This window comes from Diadema setosum, chromosome 16 (assembly GCF_964275005.1).
Source record: "Diadema setosum chromosome 16, eeDiaSeto1, whole genome shotgun sequence".
Lineage (NCBI taxonomy): Eukaryota > Metazoa > Echinodermata > Echinoidea > Diadematoida > Diadematidae > Diadema > Diadema setosum.
In genome coordinates, this window is record NC_092700.1 from 3,662,479 (window position 1) to 3,684,869 (window position 22,391).

General features: G+C 38.4%; 1 protein-coding gene across 1 annotated transcript in view; it reads right to left on the minus strand.

The window, feature by feature from the left end:
- The window catches only part of LOC140239456 (alpha-1-macroglobulin-like), a 50,873-nt gene that overhangs the window by 17,943 nt on the left and 10,539 nt on the right, over positions 1-22,391 (minus strand). The window contains exons 7-18 of the mRNA XM_072319292.1: positions 21,476-21,566; positions 20,580-20,694; positions 19,447-19,556; positions 18,227-18,391; positions 17,391-17,582; positions 16,946-17,114; positions 16,220-16,401; positions 10,202-10,354; positions 8,947-9,093; positions 5,661-5,739; positions 1,837-2,083; positions 690-918 (exon numbers count right to left, since the gene is read on the minus strand). Of these exons, the coding sequence (XP_072175393.1) occupies positions 690-918; positions 1,837-2,083; positions 5,661-5,739; positions 8,947-9,093; positions 10,202-10,354; positions 16,220-16,401; positions 16,946-17,114; positions 17,391-17,582; positions 18,227-18,391; positions 19,447-19,556; positions 20,580-20,694; positions 21,476-21,566 (1,879 nt within the window). The remainder of the gene's footprint in view (positions 1-689; positions 919-1,836; positions 2,084-5,660; positions 5,740-8,946; positions 9,094-10,201; positions 10,355-16,219; positions 16,402-16,945; positions 17,115-17,390; positions 17,583-18,226; positions 18,392-19,446; positions 19,557-20,579; positions 20,695-21,475; positions 21,567-22,391) is intronic.

Below are 22,391 nucleotides of genomic sequence, written 5' to 3' on the forward strand. Positions count from 1 at the left end.
AGATTTTTTTAAACATCCTTCCTTTGTCTTATATTACACATCAAGCACGACCTGGCATAATCAGGCGTTTGAATAGACCTAATACCTTATAGCCTCTTTTTTCAGTATGCACTTTTTCAGAATGGATGCTCTCTTTTCAATATACATAGTAATAATGATATTTAGTCAGGAGCATTCATTTTAGGTTAGGAGAGTCCTTTCTAATTGATTTATACTTCATTGTTGTTTAAAGCTTCAAGCCTGCTCTTGCAGAAAATTACTACAAAAAAAAATAAAAATAAAAAATAAAAAGATAAGAAACACATAACATTCTGGCAAGTTTTTGTTGGTTCTGTGATGCAGAGTCACAATTGAATGGATCTAGTCTTGATTATCTATTTATATACTGAGGGACACTATATGCCTGAGCAAGCTTGGTGATCTACAATTTGGCCAGTTTGGAAGGAAAAAAAAAATCAGATATAAGTTAAGAAGCATGGCAATTTATTGCTATTAAAATGACTGACAGTCGCAAATGGAGAATTGATTTGTTTGAGCCCACATCCCTCTTTTTTTCTTTTTTTTCTTTTTTTTTTGGGGGGGGGGGGGGGGGTGGAGCGATGGTGGGGGTAGGGATAGACAATGGGTATGGCCATCCAAGACTTTAGTACATGGATTCATGGTGTCAAGGAGTGCAATATAAAACTCACAGTGAGGCAACCAGTGAGATAGTTGAAGATTGATACTTTGACAGGAACTTTCTCTCCCCGCAGGACTGAGTAAGGGAGTGTGTAAGAGAGGAAGAACGGCTGGAAGGCTCGGATAGACGTTGAGTCAGCCACGCCCACTCCGTGAGTGGGTGACAGACAGAAGGCACTGGCCACCCAGTCCGTTATGGTGTGTGGAATTTCTTCACTGGTAACCTGCTGACCACTTGCCCTAAACAAAACAACGAAGTGAGGTCAATATCAATTTATAAAGAGCATATTGAACTATGTATACAATTTTATTCTGCATTTCAAAAGCTGATGTTATGCAGCTTGTCAATGATTAACGGAATTGGATCAAGAACGCCATCTAAAGTCTTGATTTGAAGCCTGCTGCAGTTATCTACGGATATCATGACTTCTATCATAATTCATTCCACAGTCATGGGAGTTGCGCACGCAAACTCTTGGTCTTGCCTTGCATGTTGGGATGTGTAACAGAAAATTGTCTTCAGAGCTATGCAGATAATGAATGTGTAGTACCTAGGGGCTTGAACAATGAGCAAAATGTTAAACAGAAAATCATTGACGAATAGTATAGCTCTCTCAATAGAGGATTGATCCTCTGTGTGTACTTTTTTGTTTTTTTTTTTTGGTTTTGTTTTACTGTTCCATATTCCACGTTGCAACAAATGAACCATAAACAGAGAAAGAATGCATTGTAAATTGACATGTACCGCAGTTAAAGAAATTAAGACAATGTGAAATATGAGTAATCTACAAAAACGCATTGCTTGTGTGGTATTATTCCCTGATGCTGATGATTCCTTACTTGACATTTACATTTGAAACAATGACAATTTATGAAGTAGGGAAGAATATAAAGATAGAAAAACTACAGAGAGCGGCGTGATCACCTGAGTGAGGTATAAATTATTAAAATCAGATACACTGTGCAATGGCAGATAACACAAAGTACAATGCATGCACAAAGAAAGTCCAGGAGATAGAAGAAATCGAAAGCGAAGCACATGTTAGATACAATGACAGAAATGAGAAGTATGAACAAAAGAATAGAGTCCAGAGTATTGGAAAAAAATTAATATCAGAGACAAGATTGCTTGAATTCTGCTGGAGGAGAATCACTAACCCTATTCTTGATAACTTCCACAGCCATGTTTCCGGAAAGTAGTTTCTCAATTCTGCCAAGGGTTGGGGTTCATCTGCAGGTTCCAGTTCAACCCTGTCTGGTACATCAATCATGAACATCACACGCATTGGCTCTGAATCCGATACAAAATCAACGTTTCCCATCGGTCCACCTGGGCCCGGCATCCCACGTTGGATGTTCGGGCTCATAAACCTTGGATATACCCAACATGGATCAGGAAAATGACCTGGGACAAAGACATGATCAGAAAAACACAACAAATTTTAGTAATATCTCGACCTCATATGTCAGTTAAAAATGTCAGTGATACCTAGAACCCATAGAGTCAGGGCAACAAACCTTAATGATACCTGAACCTCATATGGTCAGTTGAGAAAAAAAAAAATCAGCCTGATACATGGACAGGGGGAGGGGGGAAGGGGGAGGGGGAAGGGGGAGGGGGCATTCCCCCACCCCCTCCCGACGTTTTGCGTGATTAGGGAGCTTTAGATTTTCGGCGCGCGGACGTTCAAAGGAAAAAAAACCTGATGTGAGCTTGCGCAGTAGCGCGCGTAAAGTCAATTTATTTTTAGCTTGCGTCGCCTGAGTTGTTTACTACGCGTACTGGGCTATTTTCACGTCCGCACAGTTTGCGACGCAGAGAGCTTCTTCATGCACTGATCATATGGGGGCGCGATTTTATTTTTTATACGTTGCGTCCCAGCGTAATCTAAAGCTACTTTTCCACACGACGCAGGGAGAGGAGAACGTCCAGCGCAAGCGTCGGCTCAAACGTCCGCGCGTCAAAATCTAAAGCTCCCTATTATTCCGCAACGCGTGATGCTCTTCCCACGACATTTTATGACTTTTTCTTTCAAGTATCGCGCAACTTTTGAGATCAAATTCGTCGCCCCTGGTCATACCTTTTTGAAGCCACGCCCCTTTGAAAAATTTCCTCGACCCAAAAATTGTTCAAAAACATGATTTTGTGTACAAATCCATTGTAAATTGTGTTTCTGCAATCAATTCATATAAAGATAAGTATTTCTGCTTTCATTAGCCGATAATTTATTTTAGCCTGATTATGCTTTAAAAAAGTTTCTGCGACAAATTTTGACGAAAAAAACCACCCAGAATTAAACAGTAAAAAAGAAAAGAAATGTATGAGAAATTAAATAAACAATAAAATACATAAGAAATAATTATGAAGCCGAATTTTTGCTTCAGAATTATTGTTGAGGATATTGAAAAAATATGTCCACTAAGAAATAGAAGTCTTACAGCATTTTTTGCTTTATTTATAGGCAAAAAAAAATATTTTTGCATAAATTAGCATACATACATTGATATAAAAAACATAAATTAAAATTTGGAAAATCTAACTGTACAGCCTTGTAGACCACATTGGCCTCTACCTTAGTGTGAATTTTCGCGAGAATCGCGCGGTCGAGATCTGAAGGGGGGGGGGGAAGGGGGAGAGGGGGCATCCCCCCCTTCCATCCCGACGTGTTTCGTGATTATTCCGCAACGCGTGATGCTCTCCCCACGACATTTTATGACTTTTTTCTTTCAAGTATCGCGCAACTTTTGAGATCAAATTCGTTGCTCCCGGGCATACCGTTTTGAAGCCACGCCCCTTTGAAAAACTTCCTCGACCCAAAATTGCTCAAAAACATGATTTTGTGTACAAATCCAATGTAAATTGTGTTTTTGCAATCAATTCATATAAACATAGATAGTTTTACTTTCAATAGCTGATAATTTATCTTAGCATGATTATGCCTTCAAAAAGTTTCTGCGACAAATTTTGACGAAAAAAAAAAAACCCAAAATCAAACAGTGAAAAAAAAGAGAAATGTATGAGAAATTAAATAAACAATAAAATACATAAGAAATAATTATGATATGAAGCTGAATTTTTGCTTGAGAATTATTGTCGAGGATATTGAAAAAAAATATGTTCACTAAGAAATTGAAGTCTTGGAGCATTTTTTTTTTCTGTTTTATTTATAGGCAAAAAAGATAATTTTGCATAAATTAGCATACATAAATTGATATTAAAAAAAAACATAAATTAAAATTGGGAAAATCTAACTGTACAGTCTTGTAGATCACATTGGCCTCTACCTTAGTGTGAATTTTCGCGAGGATCGCGCGGTCGAGATCTGAAGGGGGCGGGGGCAAAAAGGACCCCCCCCCCCTATGGTTTCAAGTCCCTCAAAAAACCTGGTGGGATTGGGGTTTTTAAAAACAAAGACTCAGCGTGATACAATGACCTTATCAAACCGCCAGTTTTTACAGTTAATTCCAGTTTGCCACGTTAAATACTACATAAAGTGAAAAATGATTGGCTTCCTGAACATTCTAGAGTTTAATCAGTATTTCATTCATTTAATAATCACTAGTTATGCTGGATGAGCAAACACTATCAGGTCAGGGTGGGGCATCGGCCACATTAAGTGATTGTATTAGTTGTACATGTATTTGAATTTGAAATTAGCCCTTTTTGTGTAATAATATATTATTTGATAATGTTTGTAACTGTTTTACATTGATATAGCCGATTCTGGGCGCATGCACTGGTCGTTGAGGAAGGCCTCAAGCCTCAGTGATAAGTTTGTCTTTTCCTTCACTGGCAACCAGCGGAATGCACCTGGAATCACAACAATCTTTATAACATGTAATACGATGTATGTATGTATTCTATGTCCGCTTGTATTGTTTGTTGGATTGCCAAATAAATAATGATAATAATAATATTGATAATAATAATAATAATAATATCCAATGTAATCATCACAGATGGTGATATCTCTAAAACTTGTCACGTATAATTCTTTATGTCAAAGCCGTATAACCATTTCGTTAGACAATGACGACTGAATAAAGAGGAGGCAGTCTATGTTATTATCTTACATTGATTTATATTTTCTGATATTAAGGGTATAACTATGAGGGAAATGTGTCAATTGCTTCTTTTTACAGTTCTAAAGTGTTCGATTTATAATTTTCTTGGACATTTCCTGTTGTTATTTTCTGTAACTTGTTAGCAATCCTAAAGGCGTAATTTACCATTTGCAAAAAAAAAAAAACAAAAAAAAAACAGACTTAGCGCTTTAAAACAGTTCTAAAATGTGAGTTTAAGGGAAAGAAACACCCACTGTGAAAATGTTGAATTGGTAAAATCGATGTTAAGTATTGTTAGATTTGCAAAATGTGTTCAATAGTTGTGATAAAAATGATTCCAGACTAAACCGTCTACAGATAAGTTTTACTACTAGGAAAAATACAGATATCTTCTTACATATAAGGCTTTATCATCAAAAATGGAATATGAAGGGATGTTTTTTGGTACTCTCTAAAAAAAAAAAAAAAAAAAACGAGTGAAAATTTTCATTCTTGAAGGAGTGAATACAAAGAAGAGTGAATTTTAGAGCGAAATCGGAGTGAATTTTGAGTGAAAATGTTCATGTTCACTCGTTTAAGAGTGACGTCAGGGGTCACTCCAAAATCTTCGAGTGATCCCTGAGGTCACTCCAAAATGAGTGAAAATGAACATTTCACTCGAAATTCACTTTTTTTTTCTATTCACTCCTTTAAGAGTGAATATTTTCACTCAATTTTTTTTAGGGAGTACAACCGACCTACTTATATGCATTTTGAAATCACTGTTCCCAAAGGTAAATAGGACCTTTAAATAGCAGGAATGATTTGCAGCACAGTTCCTGGTGTTAACATGTATAGCAGCGATCAAATGATAAATGATAACAGCATCTGCCAAAAAAAAAAAACAAAAAAAAAAAACGAAACTTCAGTTTACTTACAAGGTATGTATCTTGTAATGGTTACCCAGCATGGTCTTGTCTCTAGCTCAAAGTCGGACATGACGTCAACTCCAGCCATCTGAAGGAAATACACAGCGATTTCAAATTCACCTTGAGAAAAACAAACCTTGATACATCAATACTCAAACTTCTGGATCAGAAAAGGGATTACAAGAAAGAAAAAAAAATCATCGTTCTGAAGAACTTTCTGGAATTCTCCACGGTGCTCCTGCTCTCCAGTGAGAGTTTAAAGGCATGAGCATTTGTTCCTGAGAGACAATCTTGTTTCTTTTTTTTCAAATGTTAATTGAATCCCAGATTCTTCATTCAATATACCATCCCAATCACTCTTAATCTGTCAGATTTCGTTCCACAACAAGAGACCCGGGGGTCACGCGCTCACCTGAGTACCGCAAGTTCACCTTCCACGCATTCCTGCAGACTCTTACCTGAAACATTGGAAACTTATTTGATATTCATTAAATTAGGAGGTTTGGACCCCCTGGGGCCCCAAGGAAAGCATGGTGCCCATTCAAACACTTTGGTAATGCTACTTGATAAGTTTGGTGAAAATCCATTATGTTGTTTTCAGCAAGAAGATGAAAATTTAGGTCCGCATTTGGACCCTCCCCATCCCATCCCGCTTCCTTGGGTTCCAAGGGGGTGGGGGGGGGGGGCACCCCTGATTCTCCCATGAACAAACCTGAAACAGCAATCATCAATATACTAACTAATTCTATTAACCTAGCTCAATCACTTCCAGTTCTGGAGAAAATCTGTAAAGATTCCTTACAGGAGGGGGAGGGGGTCCCATGGGGCCCCCAGGTGGAGCATGGTGCCCATTTGAAGGAATTGAGATTCTATCCCCCTTGGGATGCTACATGAAAAATTTGGTGAAGATTAATGATAGGATTTTCAAGAAAAAGATAAAAAAATACAATTTCGGTCCAAATCTAGGCCTCCTGGGGCCCCCAAAGTGGGGCACGGTGCCCATTTGATGGAAATGAGATTCTTTCTCCCTAGGGATGCTACCCGCCAACTTTGGTGAAAATTCATTCTGGCATTTTCAAGAAAAAAATGAAAATGTACAAATTGGGCCCCATTAGGACCCCTCTAAACCCCCTCCCCTGGGGGCACCTATGATTCCTCCATGAACAAACTTGAAACTACAGTCATCAATGTACTAATTCATAGTATTAACTTAGCTCTATCACTTTTGGTTCTGGAGAAGATGATTTTTTTTAACTCTTTATGTGCCACGTTCGCACCTCCGACTCAGTCGACGGCGTGCCAACTTCGCATATTCTGCTCAACAAACAAAGCCGCCAAGACCGATCGATAAACCGCTAATTACTGCTAATCCCGCGGCACAATGAAAGCGTTTCTCGTGCTTTTGTTCCTCTCATATACGGCTTGCATTCTATGTGGTGATCGACTATCAAGCAATGTTCCCAACTAGATTTACTCGTACATTCTATGTTTCTGTCACGGTTTAATGTGCAAAAGTCATGCCTTTATAGTAATGTAGCAACTGGTCATTAAAACTACGAAAATAAAAAATGAAAATAGAGTCGGCATACAATTTATATCGAAACAAAGCTTGGCATTCCTCCTTAACTTTGCCTACTATTACGCCCATCTTAACAGAAATTTGTAGAAGTTATACAAATTGGAAAAACAGAATTCTTTCTCAAAGCATGACAACCTTCGTGTCTCAGAATAACGTGGCACACAGGGGGTTTCCACCATGGCACATAAAGAGTTAAGATTCCTTAATTTTGGGGGGTTTGGGCCCTTCTGGGGCCCCCCAGGTGGGGTATGGTGCCCACTTGAACAAATCGCGATCCTATCCCCTAGCTACCTGCCAAGTTTGGTGAAAATCGGTCAAGGGGTTCTCAAGAAGAAGATGAAAATGTAAAAGTTTACGCACGACGCACGCCGGACGCCGGACGAAGAGCGATCGCAATAGCTCACTTGAGCTAGAAATGATGCTGTGGGACCAGGCACTTAATAGAATTTTATGTGATCGATTTGCCTGTATATATAGAACTGTGCAGGTAACAGTATCTACAATGATAAACTCTGATGATTACACATATTATAATAATTATATATCCTTCAGCAAAAGGATAGAAACGTTTAGCAATGTCCCTTTTTCCTTTTAGAGCAATCCCAGATATCTAACATATGATGATTTTCGATGAGAAAAACAGTTTGAACCCCCTTTTTAATCAGCAAAAAGCTTTTTATTTGGTTTTTTTTCTATTTTAAATCATAATACAATGTAAAACCTTGCTTTGAACATAGATATTATTAGAAATATGAAGGCTTAAACGGAATGCAAATTGCATCACACAGGACTGTATCAGAATAAATTATGAATGCCAATAGGGTATCTAACCATATTTTCTTCGAGACAAAACTAGAATATTGCATAAAATAGTCTACCATGCCCTTAGAATGTTCTTACAATCGAAGATGTAGGAGGACACATGATATCATTGTACCATTCTTCTTTGTTTTGTTTTTCTAATTATTTTGCTGCATCTATGCAACTTAAAGGGATGGTACAGTATTGGTGGAGATGAGAATTGGGCTTTTAACTTGTTGCGCGCTACCAAGAAAACACCTATGAATATGATAAAATTCATATTGATTCAAGAGGAATTCAAAGTTTATTTGATGAAAATCGGGTTAGAATGACTGAAACATCCAAAACAGAGTAAAACAAAGCGATCGTAATAAAAGGTGGGTCCAACACTTTATTAGAATCGCTCTGTTTTGGATATCTCAGCCATTTCAAGACCAATTTTCATGAAATAAACGTTGAATTGCTCATGGAATTATATGCTCTTTCATATTTCATAAGAAGTTTCTCATTATCTCATACACACACACACACAAAATTAATGTTAGAATCCTCAATATTAGGTCTCAACCGAAACTCTACGATCCCTAATTTGATATTCCTTCCTCGCATCATCTCTTATGGCAGTTTTTTATTATGATAAATAAAACGAGTCAGTTCTATGATACATACTAATTTTGCGTTAAGATGTGTCTGACATCATGTTGGCTCTTTAGGATGCCATGGTCTCAGAGATCTAATAAACAAAACAATGAGGGTTTTGTAAGCAGCATACAAAGTAAGGTCTGCCATGGCGCAACGGACCTCTTACTTGTGTACGATGACGCGTGCTGAGGATATTTTGCCGACGAAATAATATGCACTGACTTGTGACCTGTATACGTGTTTGACATTGCCTTGTGATAATGGTAAACTTACCCCAAAACTCGCCGAACTGTCGATATGCTTACTATACCACCTTGTCCTTGCATTTGAGTTTGGTGGGAGCGTGATCTCCTCAGTCCGTGGACATGACACTGATCTTCTGAACTGGACATCATTGAAGGAGTTGACTGGGGTAAATACCTGCAAACCGATAAACGGCAGAATCGTATCAAAAATTATTATATTTCAGGACTCCATCATGGTCTATAATCATCTGTTTTTCACAAGTGCTTTCACAATTTGTAATATCAATTAAACCACATAATGAAAATTTGATGAACAGATGTCAACACTGCGAACATTTAAAAGTCAACATGTCTGCCACTATGGAAATAAACTAAACATCATAATGTGACCGTGCATCACAAAACGAACATAAAGTCGAACCCCTTGATTTTACATGAGGACTTAAAAGTGGTGAAACCGGTCAACCTAGTCAATTTTACGTTTTTCATTTTTTCTGAAAGAGCTTTTTCTTCTTCTACACTATACTAGAGTTGGGTATCATCAAGTGAATGGGAAAGTCTGTTTTGGGATCAGGTAAAGACCCCTTTTCATTTCTTGAGAGTCCTTTGCAAATTCTTACAGTTATAAATATAATACGTTTCGAAATAATGCTAGTTATTTGAAAGTTGGCATTTAACATGAAAGGAGTGTGTTAATAAAGTGTGCTCAATTTCAGCTAAATCTGATAATCTCTTCACTGTAGTTGCTCCAGTGGTTAACATCCTGTTGCTTGTTCCAACATCGCACAGCCAGCGCAGCTTGTTGAAGATTAAGCGCGTGAATAGACCCTGTACTTCAGAGCCTCTTTTCTAGGTTCACATTTTCCAAAGTGTGTGCATTCTTTCTGAATTGAGTTATACATCATTTGAAAGCTTAGAGTCTGCCTTTTTGGCGACTTTCTGTTTGATTGTTTGTTTGTCCGTTTTGTATCTTTTTTTTTTTCATGTATAGGGTCACATACTACTGTTGAAACACTTCTTCTTCATTCAGCTCACGAAACTTAGAAACTTATCGGAGTTTCATGTCTTAGCAAATAACATATTCGTGAGATAAAGACCTCACGGCCTAATTCAATTTGCACCGTAATCGTAACGCTGGGATTTTGGAACTAAAATTGATGTTTGCTAAATTTTCTTTAACATTGTCATGTTTCATTTAAGGCTACTCTCCTCCTAAAGTATTCTTCACCAAGCAGGAAGATAATGAGAGAATGGATTCGGTTTCTGCTTGTAATTCTATATACCTTGTCTTTTGTGAGTTGGTTGTCGCCCGCCATGATATGCACACTTTTGTCCACTACACCAACAGCACAAAGTGAGGACGGTTGGGCAGACACACGTACAGAAGCTGGTTGCCCTGGTCGAACCTCTCGGCCCTCATCAAACTCTACGGACACCTGCCGGAAGATTTAAAAATGATTCACTCGTGAACATTGCATTGTTAACGACATATTCATGATCTCATATAATAATATTTTATTACATACTGTTTAATTTTGTCTGTTTGTATATTTGAATGAATTTTGTGTCTGATGTAATGACATTTAAACGCTTTTTACTGTTTTGAACAATTACTATACATCACTATCATGTACGTACATGTGTATCATACGAACTGCACTTGATTGAAAAAAAAAAAACGATTTGAGCGCAAATTGATCCATAATCACAATTTTGTCCTAACATTTATAGAGACACATTATTTGTCACATGGCAATAATCTTTCTCGAAATTATGATTAAGAGTATTTCAGATTTTGTTATCATTTTAATGAACTTTAATCACATAATATTTCTATAAGTATATATTTATACTCATATCTCAAATCAACAATGTGTAGATGGAGTGCATTTTTCAAGGTTAGAGATTTTTCTCTCAGAAATTGCAAATCCATGCAGCGAAGCTGTTTGGCGATTTCTGTTAAACATGGGGTTACGATGTAACCACTTCTCAGGGGAGGATTTAGCTTTTTTCCAAGGGGGGTCAGGGGCTGAGCTGGGTATTGCGAGGGAGGGAAGTGCAAGCGTACTTGCATGTCTTATTTTTTCTCTATCTTTTTTTTTCTGTGTGTGTGTGTGGGGGGGGGGGGGGGGGGCTCACAAATTAGGGGGAATGCAGCCCCATTAAGCGCGCCGGAACACTTCTTCTTCTTCTTCTTCTTCTTCTTCTTCTTCTTTTTTGTGGGGGGGGGGGGATCTAGGCGTGGGCACATTATTTTTCATGTGATGGTGTGAGATCCTCGGCGAGGGAAGGGGGATACCCCCATCCCAGGGTAGGGACTTCTTGTAAAAACAGAGTACAAAGTCGCGTTTATAGACGTATCCGGGCACTTACCCCCTGGGCAACTACCCTCCGGATAACTACCACCCGGATAATTACCCCCAGGTCTATTCCCCCTTAGGGCAACTACCCCCGGACAACTACCCTCCTAGGGCAATTACCCTCAAGGGCCATTACCCCCTAGGACAACTACCACCCAGTCATCTACCCTCCTAGGGCAACTACCCCCAAGGGCAATTACCCCTAGGACATCTACCCCCCGGAGAACTACCCCCTGGGTAACTACCCCCCGGATAACTACCCCCAGGATTACTTCCACCCGGATAGCTACCCCCCGGATAACTACCCCCCGGATAACTACCCCAAGGATAACTACCACCCGGATAATTAATAATAATAATAATAATAATAATAATAATAATAATAATAATAATAATAACAATAATAATAATAATAATAATAATAATAATAATAATAATTGTTTTGGATATAAACTCCAAATTTGTGAGGGCAGCCGCTCTACTCACTGAGCCAACACATAACTACCCCCAGGATAACTACCACCCGGATTACTACCCCCCTCCCCCCATAACCATATCCCGAACCCCCCCCCCCCCCCCCCCGCCCCCTACGGGCTCCTGATACTTACCTACTGGACAACCCTCCCTCCCCGCCCCCGAAAGTTACCACCCATTGTAATTTTTCCATAAGTTCATAACACCATAATTTTATCAGAAGATGCGCCTTTCTCTTACACTGTCATCACTTTTTTGGCTTGTCATTTTCTACCGTTATAACACATTAGACGATAAACATTGAAGAAAAGGAGAGTTGATTTCACTGCAATTCATATTCCCTTAACATTAGCGAGGGACCCTTCGATATAAAGCCATGATTTCTGATAGGATCCTGGCACGGTTTTATGAAAGTTATCAGTCCTGACAAGCTGTCAGTTCCACACAATTGCCAATCGTTGTAGGTCGATCAAATCACGTCCATGGTAACAAGTCAGTGACTCGAGCTTATCAATCAAGCAGAACCCATGGTTTTATTGAAATTATTAGAGACTAACAAGATGTCATAATTGCCAACTTTTATCAAACGGTGCCCTAATCGTCATAAGAGTAAAATTACAGCTTGTTTTACATACAAGTAGAATTATGCTAGTTTTCAAATGAATTTTTCTCGACACTTTAAGAGGAAATCCAGTTCAAATATAAGTTAGTCTCATTAGAAAGAGTAAAATATTACGAGTTTAACGGTATTTCTTTTTTTTTTTACAAAACACCCCTAGTTGTTAACGAAGTCTTTTGTCCTGCACCCTCTTTTTGAATAGATCTATAGAGAATTGTAGTTGACAGAATCCTTTTTACATTATAGGGCTGCTCTGTTTTATCCCGGCCATTTCAAGAGTATTTTTTTTCACAAAAAACTTGAATCCTTCTTTGAATAACATGTTCTTTAATACTTCGTAAGGGGTTTCTAATTATCTCACCCAAAAGATGTTTAAAACCTGAAGTTAGGTCTCGACCAAATGCAGAGGATATGAAAAAATGTTGGTTTTTTGTTTTGTTTTGTTTTTTTTTTCAATTCAAATACCAAACGTTGTTCGAAAATAACAATGAGAGACGTAATTTTCTGGGGGAGAGTTATTGTAAGAGGGGTGATTGTTTGGAGCCTAATTTTGATAAGGAGTAATTGTCAAGGGAGGTAATGCTCTGCGGTGATCATACCAAAGAGGTGACAATCTCTTCCCACATCCTTGACATACTAGTTGTTAATGCCCAATAATGCAGTAGGGCAATTCTGAAATGAGCGTTAACGGTATAACAGTGAAATAGTTACAAAATTGATGAAACAATGCAAAGAAAGCAAAGTAAGACAGAGACGAAGTACACAAATAAAGACACAGTGCACTCCCGTTACAACGAACACGGTTATAACGAAATTTCGTTATAACGAAGCAAGACTTCTTGTCCCAAAATTCCTATGGTACAAAATTCGCTTATAACGAAGACGGTTATAGCAAAATTTTCGTTATCACGAAGTCTTTTCTGAGCGCCACTGACAAAGAAAAACAAAAGAAATGTGCTCTTTTATAACGAAATGCGAATCGGATTCGAAAATGCGTAGCGGAACAAGCATTTTTTAAAGCGTCTCTGCATGAGCGAACGCATCATTGAATGTTCACTCCGTGTATCACGCACAGTTTCCGAGGGGAACTTGTGTTATTGTAATACAATAATGTGAATTCAGATAAGGTTTGTTTCATTGTCCCGAAGTCCTTTAATACAAAACACACAGATTCTGATACAACTAAATGTCCGTTAGTTCAAAAATGAAAGAGGGTTTGTTATTAAGCACATTTTAGCGTTATTCCAAAGGTTCGTTAATTCGATAATAAAAGTTATGAATGACAGGAATAGACTACCTTCACGGTGGACAGAGAAAAGCGAGAGGGAAGAGGAAGATGATGGGTTAAAACCAGGGCACGTGAGGCATGAGATATAAGCTCCTCAAAATAAAGAAGTGTTACATAGAGTTGTGGTAAACGATAGACGATTGTGGTTAAAAAAAATATTGCAAAAAGTTTAACTCATTCTGAAGTGTAACATTTCTTCAAAATGTCTTTAGCTCAATGGTAAAGGCATTCAAACTTCTTTTAAACTATACTATCAAGAGAAATCCGAAATTTCGGAAGAGTAAAAGAAAATACAAATTTAGCGAAAATAGTTTTGGTTAAAGGCATTGACATTTACCGGATTACCGGGTAGGATATGAAGGGACAGCTTCGTTTTTTATGAACATAGAGTCAAAATACAAATGCCATGGGTTTGCTGTCAAGGGGATCCCAACGCAGCACCGGCCAGCCAGGGGGAGGTGTACAGCACTTAAATGGCCGAAACACTGGTGATCCCTGGTGTGCTGCTGACGATCCATGGCATTTGCGGAGTTAACATCTTTCCGTTTATTATCTTCCAGGGAGAAGTTAAGCTTGTACATAAATCGTCCTTAATGCAAACGATACAAATCGTAAATCCTTAAGATGTTGTTTTCATAAGATGATGTATCAGTATGGCATCTCCGTGATTCCTGGCAAATAATACAAAGAATTTCGTTTCCTGTAGTAATGATATTCTTTTTATTAAAAGTAAGATTGGGGGGGGGGTGGGGGCAATGACCTGGGAGGTAGTTACCCAGGGAGTAATTGGCGTGGTGCACTGTCCTGGTGGTAATTTTCGTCTTGATAGTTATAGGGGAGGGGGAGTTGTAGGCTTACTTATCCGGGGTAATCATCCATGGGAAGTTATCGGAGGGGGTAGTTATCGGGTGGAAGTTATCTGGGGTCTAGTTATCGGTGGAGGGGGTAATTAACCTGGGGATAATTATCATGGTGGTAATTATCTGGGGGGGGGTGTACTTATCCGGCGGGCATTTATCCGGGGTGATTATCCGGGGGTAATTATCCGGGGGTAATTATCTGGGGGGTAATTATCCGGAGGTTTATTATCCGAGGGGTAATTATCCGGGGGGTGGTTATCCAGGGGGTAGTTCTCCGGGGGGTAGTTACCCAGGGGGTAGTTTTCAGGGGGGTAGTTATCCAGGGGGTAGTTATCCGAGGGGGTAGTTATCCAGAGGTAGTTATCCGAGGGGTAGTTATCCAGGGGGTAGTTTTCCTGAGGGGGAATTGCCCTGGGGGGGTGATTGCCCTAGGAGGGTGGTTGTCCGGGGGGTAGTTGTCCTAGGGGGTAATTACCCTGGAGGGTAATTGCCCTTGGAGGGTAGTTGTCCGGGGGGTAGTTGCCCTAGGGGGGAATTGTCCTGGGGGGTAATTATCCGGGTGGTTGTTATCCGGAGAGTGGTTTTCCAGGGGGTAGTGTTCCTAGACCCGTTTATAGAGCATCTAAAGCATATTTCTAGGGAATAAAATCACAGTGGAAAGAAAAAAAAACAAACAAACAAAAAAAAACAGCGCGAATGAGTATGATTAGAACATACTGGGGTAAGTTATGTGACCAGGGTGTGAGAAGATCGGCGAGGGAGCAAAGCGAACCAGCGGCAGGGGGAGGGGAGGATGAAATGTATTCATGAAAAGCTTAAACGTGATCACATTGTTCGAGCAATACAAATTATTCTTATATTACTAGAAAGCATACAGGAAAAAGAAAAAAGGTAAGGTTTACTCATGGTATGTTTCAAGGGGCACACTCGAGGACGCGAGGCTACCATCTATACACTGAATTTACTCATAAGTAGATGTAAGTGTCAATTGATAATTATATAAATGTATATTGTTAGTTTCTTATAATTTTTCGCCCCGCTAAGCAGCGATGTTTGTGAGCCGCGTAGCTACTTGAACCCCTGCAAGTGCTGTTTTCATGGCATCTAAACGCAATGGAGACCATAAGAACCAGTCCATGATAACGTCTTTGTGGATAGGTTAACATTTTACACAGTAATATCCAGAGTTATCATTGTGTTTGGTTATTAACTCTGGATTAAGTCTGGGCATAATGGCGTTTTCCTATGCATAAACTTTTACTTGGCAGCTAAAGGATGGCGGGGGGGGGGGGGTTAAACCAACCCCCCCCCCCCCCGTAGATCCGCCACTGCTTCTACCCTCACTCTTCGAAAGACCTGTTATACACTAACAGCCACAGAAACTGCAGATTATTGGAATTGACTAAAAAAAAAGGGGGAAATATCGAATTTGATCGGAATCAATGTTTCGATGCATTTAGTGTCTCATTTTATTGAGGCATAATGGCGTTCATCCATTGATTTAAAGTGCCTATTCGAAGATGATGCCTGTTCGACTTCCCTGGTTAAAACCTTTCCAGCTGAATTTCTCAAGTTCGTTTACGCATAGTAGCAAGCATTGTCACAGTCCGTTATATTGAAGGTTTTTAGAATGAAGGAGATATTATTATCTATTTTTGACTGACTAAAAAGCTATAGCGTGCTGGCATGTTGACACCAACCTTGTTCTGAAATGCAGGAGCTATTTTGATTTCTCCATTGGCGCTGACTACTTCACCGTCTCCTCGGATGTAAAAGACAAGAAGACGGGCTAATGGAGACATCTCAGCCGTGGCAGTGAAGGAAAATACCAAGTTCTCGACGATCAATAAAGGGTAGGGTAGAAGAACGGGCGCTCTGACTTCTGAAATAGATCAATTAATGAATATAACATTTACCTTTTGTTGTTTTGCAACATCACATGAAAATTCACACTGAGAGTACGCAAAACAGCGGTCATACAAACTTTCACCCAAAAAGATCGATCGATTGATCGATGTTTCGGGTACAGATCACTTTGAGACAAAGATTAATGACCTCTCTCAGAAAAAAAAGGAAAAGAAACACACACACTAACAAAAACAAAAACAAAACAAACAGGCAAAGCAAAAGAATGCAGGCCTATATAATTGAACCCCCCCCCCCAAAAAAAAGGAAAAAGTTTATTTTATCTAGTGATATTGCTTAACGAAATCAGATCATCAAAAAAAAAAAAAAAAAAAAAAAACAGGGGTAGCACCACTAACACCGGTCTGTGGTCATAAGATATCCAAAGGGCGATGGCTCTACAATTTAGTGCAATGTGTAGGAACATCCTGCCTTGTACAAAAAAAAAAAAAAAAAAAAAATCACCAGCATGAAGTTTGTGGGAAAACTCTGTAATAATATAAACTACCAGCAGACCATACCTGTTGTTCTCCGACGCCCGCCAAAATATGGAGGAGAAGATCTTTTTTCTCTGCCTGCGGCTGATACCTCCCTCTGTATTTCCTCGTGGATCTCTACAGGTGGATTTATCACACTCGGATTTGTCCATGTCTCTTGCCCGCTGGAGACGACACGTCCTCGTGACAAAACCTGCAGCAGAGGTGTCAACATTAATGTTTTCAAATTTCCCACATTAATATCTAAAACAGAGCCCCTCTTTCATTGCTCTCAAAGGTTTGGCATAAACATGGGTTAAATTCTTGCGGTGTATTAAGACTAAGTGCACATCTTCTGTTGTTTGCACATTTGTAAACAAAACGATCGCTACCACAATCAGTCCTACTGAATTACACAAGCAATGCAATGAATGGTGGAATGATTGCTAAGAGTCAACGACAGAATAAAAATGAGAGATTGGATACTAACCCGGTAGAAAAACTTAATACTGGAGGTTGTCTCAGAGGTAGGCCTTGTAAATGTAAGGTTGACATTCACATCTTGACCACTGATGACTGTTTGATCGAAAGTTCCAACATCAAGAAAAGAACCACTCGTCGAATACCATGCGTTCACTGATTTCGTTGGGATCGAAAAACTTCCACCTTCTGCGTCAGTAGCCTGGGAATGCACAAAGGAATGAATGGAACCGAGTGACTGCATAACTATCTTGTTACACATGGTCTAGCAGTTTAAGCGTTGGTATGCTACCTATACTTATCTTAACCTTAATTCTCCCTTGAATCTTCACAGAAGACATACAAAATAAGGCATTTCTATAGTAACAATACGAAACCCCCTTTTCCAAAATGAAAAATACATTTAATGAATAAATAAATAAAGATCATGTAAAATTAATTTCAGCTAGAGATGAGCAAACAACAAACAACATCATAACATCTTCGAATGCTGCGGTCTTGTATATCTACATGGAATACCAAGATTGTTTCTTCCAATTGGGAAAATAAGAACAGCTAAGGAAGATGGATTTGTTTTACCCCCCCCCCCCCTCCCCCCCACACACACACACATACACACATTATAAATCATATCATGTACACAGAATTCATCACTTACGTTACCAAAAGCAATCTGTCACTCAATTTCAATTCTTAACGAGATTTGAATTGCACTATACTCTATACATATCAATACGTGTGTGTGTGTGTGTGTGTGTGCGTGCGTGTGTGCATGTATTACTATGTAGGTGCGTTATGTGGGTGGGGATGCATACTGCTATATGAATTATGGAAAGGGGTCATTACCCTTAACGTCAGGGTTACTATTCGTGGGTCAGAAGGTCCTTTAATCTCGAATCGTCCAATGCCGTTAGTTTGAGTGACAACTGAGATGTGCCTTCTCGTCTCCTCTATTTGTACACGAACTGCAATACCCGGAACTGGGGTGCCATCGGGGTATGACAGAACGACCTTTTTATAGATAAGAGAAATTATCACGTGACATAACTTCCATTACAGTTATTCCTATGTCAAGCTTTAAACCAAAATGCGTCAATCATTACATCCTGAAGAATGGCCAATTTATATATTTGCAAACTTTAATGTTTATCCTGTAATCTTGCATGTTAATTATTGAATCAAGATAAAAATGAATTTAGATAGTAGACATACACAGCCCTGTTCACATGCTGGTCACGAGAATAGGGCCAGAAAACAGTGTGTTTTTGATTAACTCCCTTACGATAATGCTTTTTTCAATTCATAATTTTGCGTTTGCTCTTTTTTTCTGCTGTCATTGCAAACGAATGATAAAAAGCAATGACAAAACAGTAAAAGTGTGTCATTAACTGACTTTTAATGAGGTCTAAAGTAATGGGAAATAGGCATCAAAAATACGAGGCAATATTAGTGCTTTAGTGCTCTGAAACCCTGCTCAGATATATTGCCAACGGATTACTTTTATGTTGTCGATATAATACAAATGCATACTGAAATATGATGACTCTTATAATTACATCTGACGAGTCACTCGTAAGGTTAAACGCTTTTACGTCATTTTTCACAAATTGCTTTGCTTCTTATTCTAAAACCAACTGAGAATCCCAACTTTTTGTGAGGACAGCAGTGTAGAAAAGAATGTGAAATGCTGCAGACGTTAAGATTTGTAATTCAAATGCCAAAAGGGCACGCTGTTTATCAATGAAAAGCTCAAGTCTTCTCTCTAATTCAATAATTCCAATAAGGATGAAATAATTTTGTCATTAGGCTCATCTGGTTATATGTGAATGAAATACATCATAACACAAGCATTTGTTGAAGAAACATTTCAATAACATTTTGGTAAAAGTCAGATTATTGTTAGGTGACAGACGAAATCTAACCATATGTATAATGCCTGCTATATTCCCATAACCAACAGCAAATCTATCCAAAAACAATAACAACAAATCAGCGATTTCAAAGACATAAAATAAAATATTGGAAGAAAGAACTGAAGGTACCAGTTAACTAAAGAGATTCCTTACCTGCCCCCTGTAGGGTAATCCTGGTTTGAAGAAATCTGGTCCCTGGATCTTTACTTTATAATGTTCATGGCTGAGGGGAATGGATACGGTTCGTGATTGCATCCACACTCCTAAATTCACAGGGAGACAAACATAAGCATATAATACACAAAAATTGTGGTCAGAATAATAATCAGTCGAAAATAAAATACAAATGTAATAACCGGTACGACTTGCTAAGGGATCTCTGCAATATAGATTTAGTAAACTTCGCTGATGCCTTTAGGCCTGTACATGGCCACATCACTAAAATGCTCAATGATTCATACATATGATTTTTTTTTCTTCACCTTGTAAGACTTTTTTCTTTGTTCCTATAGAAGTTTCCTTTGCTTTTAAACAATCTTCTAGCTGTGGCTTCGTCCCCATATAATGTGTGAGCTAATATAGACACAGTTTTGTGCCTTGTTGTTCCTACTTATGGACTTATCAACTCAAACAGCACGACATGTCCATTTTTGTGCAATTGATCTGATTTTTTTTTCTTTATGCCGCAGTGAATGCTTGTTTGTCTGTTTGCATCTGTGTTGTATTTTTGGCATGGATTATAGGTGCGATTCATTATTCCAGGTTAGGGTTTTGTGTCCCCTTTGATCATGTTTTCTAAATTTCCCTCTGCACGATTACGCAACTTTAACTTGATCGTGCTTTAATTCTATATGCATTACAATCGAAAGCAATTGAGCTCTGATGCTACATCACAGGTCCATTGCTTCTATGACTTTAAAAAGGCACTAAGAACTCATAACCAATGTTATTAAAAATACTATTTAATAAGATAATTACATCTTCACAAGTCAGATGTTGTCTTTCTTCATATATATGTAAAAAATAAAAATATCAACTTCAATCGATACTTCATTCCTGTCACAAACTAGGTCTTATAGAAGTTATGAAGTCAAAGTACCATTACATTTCTTTCCACATGAATTGTTTCAATAATTAAAAGCTGTGTGTGTTTATGTGTGTGTGTGTGTGTGTAGGTGTGAAGATATACATTTATTTAGGATGAATTCCACTTTGAAAAATATGCCTTTCTGACTTGCTATTGTTTAATTATGTTCAATGTAGATTCTTTATCCACAACATCTTACCTGTTCCTACCTCCGTGAAGTTTGAGACCACTTTAATTTCCTTCCCTCTCAACATTCCGCGGCCAAATGTATAATTAAATTCAGCACATCCCGACGCATCTGCCTCTAAAATAATCTGTTAAGAAGGATCGAGTGAATGTTTCGAAGTATTTCAGAAATTGCCTTGTCCATACACATTACACATTGTTGATCAGACTTTCATTGAGGGTAGCAGCTGCACAAGTTTCAAAAGTGACAAAAAGATAGTAAACGTAATCGTAGTCGTATTTGCATGCTTTGTTTTATTTACAGGTAACGTGCATAAGAAATCTCTGATGCACAACAATACGATAGTAATACCTTATTTTTCTTAGTGTGATTATGATCACACTTTTATGGGTAGAAATGTCAAGGAAGGTTCAAGGAGGAATCCATACACCGACAGTTATTTTGTAATCCCACCAAACCAATGCTTTTACGTCATGCAAGACTAATAGAATTCAGCAGAAAAACACAGGTTTAAATACTGACAAAGTCATGAAATTTGTGACACTTTATCCTCTTATCCAGGCAGAAAGTGAAGACAGACGGATTTAGAGACAGAAAGATAGGGGGAGACATAGATGTAAAGGGAGAGATACAGAAAGACAGAAAGAATGAGAGAGGAAGCGAGGAAAAAGACAAGGGGGAAGAATATAATTACAGGAAAGAGAGAGAGAGAGATAGCACAGGTCGTACGGAGAAGAGCTGCTTTTCCAAATTTGTGGGACAAATTTGCTATCAGCCAAACAGACGCAGGGATTTCAGCAACTAATAACAGTTTGTCAGACAAAATGTATGACAAAAATACTTCATGAAATGCTCCCAGTTCTCTTCTGCTGATCCAGTCATCTTAGAGATCCAATACCCAAACTTACCCTTTCTAGAGTCCTGGTAGCTGGTTGCCAATGATGTCCCAGCAAGATTGTCGCTTCACTACTACCTCTCACGGGCTGTCCATAGGTGTACCTGTTAGTCCAAAGAAAATGCATTAACACTTATTTCAACCGCAGTTCGACTGAATGTTATTACGATATTCATACACGACAAAATATGTCTGTTATCATGCATGCTACACGTGTATGTTATAAATTAATCTATATAATTATGGAGATTTAAGAACATGTTGCTTAGGATTAATCCCCCTCAAAAAATGCTTTGGCATGATTATAAAGGAGACCCTCGGATGATTTCCAGAATGTACTATATGAACCAATATAAATTGTTGAAAGTCTTGCTTTTTTGCAACTGATTGCCTTGCCAAATTACCGTACATTGACGTATGTAAAAACAGAATTAGTGTTTCAGCAGCATCCATGATAACAATCATGGACATAATGTCTACACTGATCCCATTGTACTGTGGCAGGATTCTCACCTAAGACCCTGATCACATGTCTAGACAGGCATTTTATCTTTAAACCACTCATTATGTATGCCCATATTATAATATACATAAATAAATTGTATATATAACTGTATATATCACATCGTGTCCCACAAAAAACGAAACCGAGTTTCATTGCAATTCTTTGCGATCATAATCACATACTTGCTTTATGAGTTGAACATGGACTGAAAGATACACTTCTCTTCTTTCATTCCATGCACAACACGTTGTTCATAATTCATGCATGAATGAGTTAGAACAATAGACAGTGGTGCAACTAAAATTTCATTTGCACGAGCAAATGGCAACTTTGAATGAATTTTTCAGACTTTTCCAGCGATCTTTTGCATAAGATAGAATCATATCTTTAATATCCATTCTTTTTCCTTGTGTATCATTGTTGT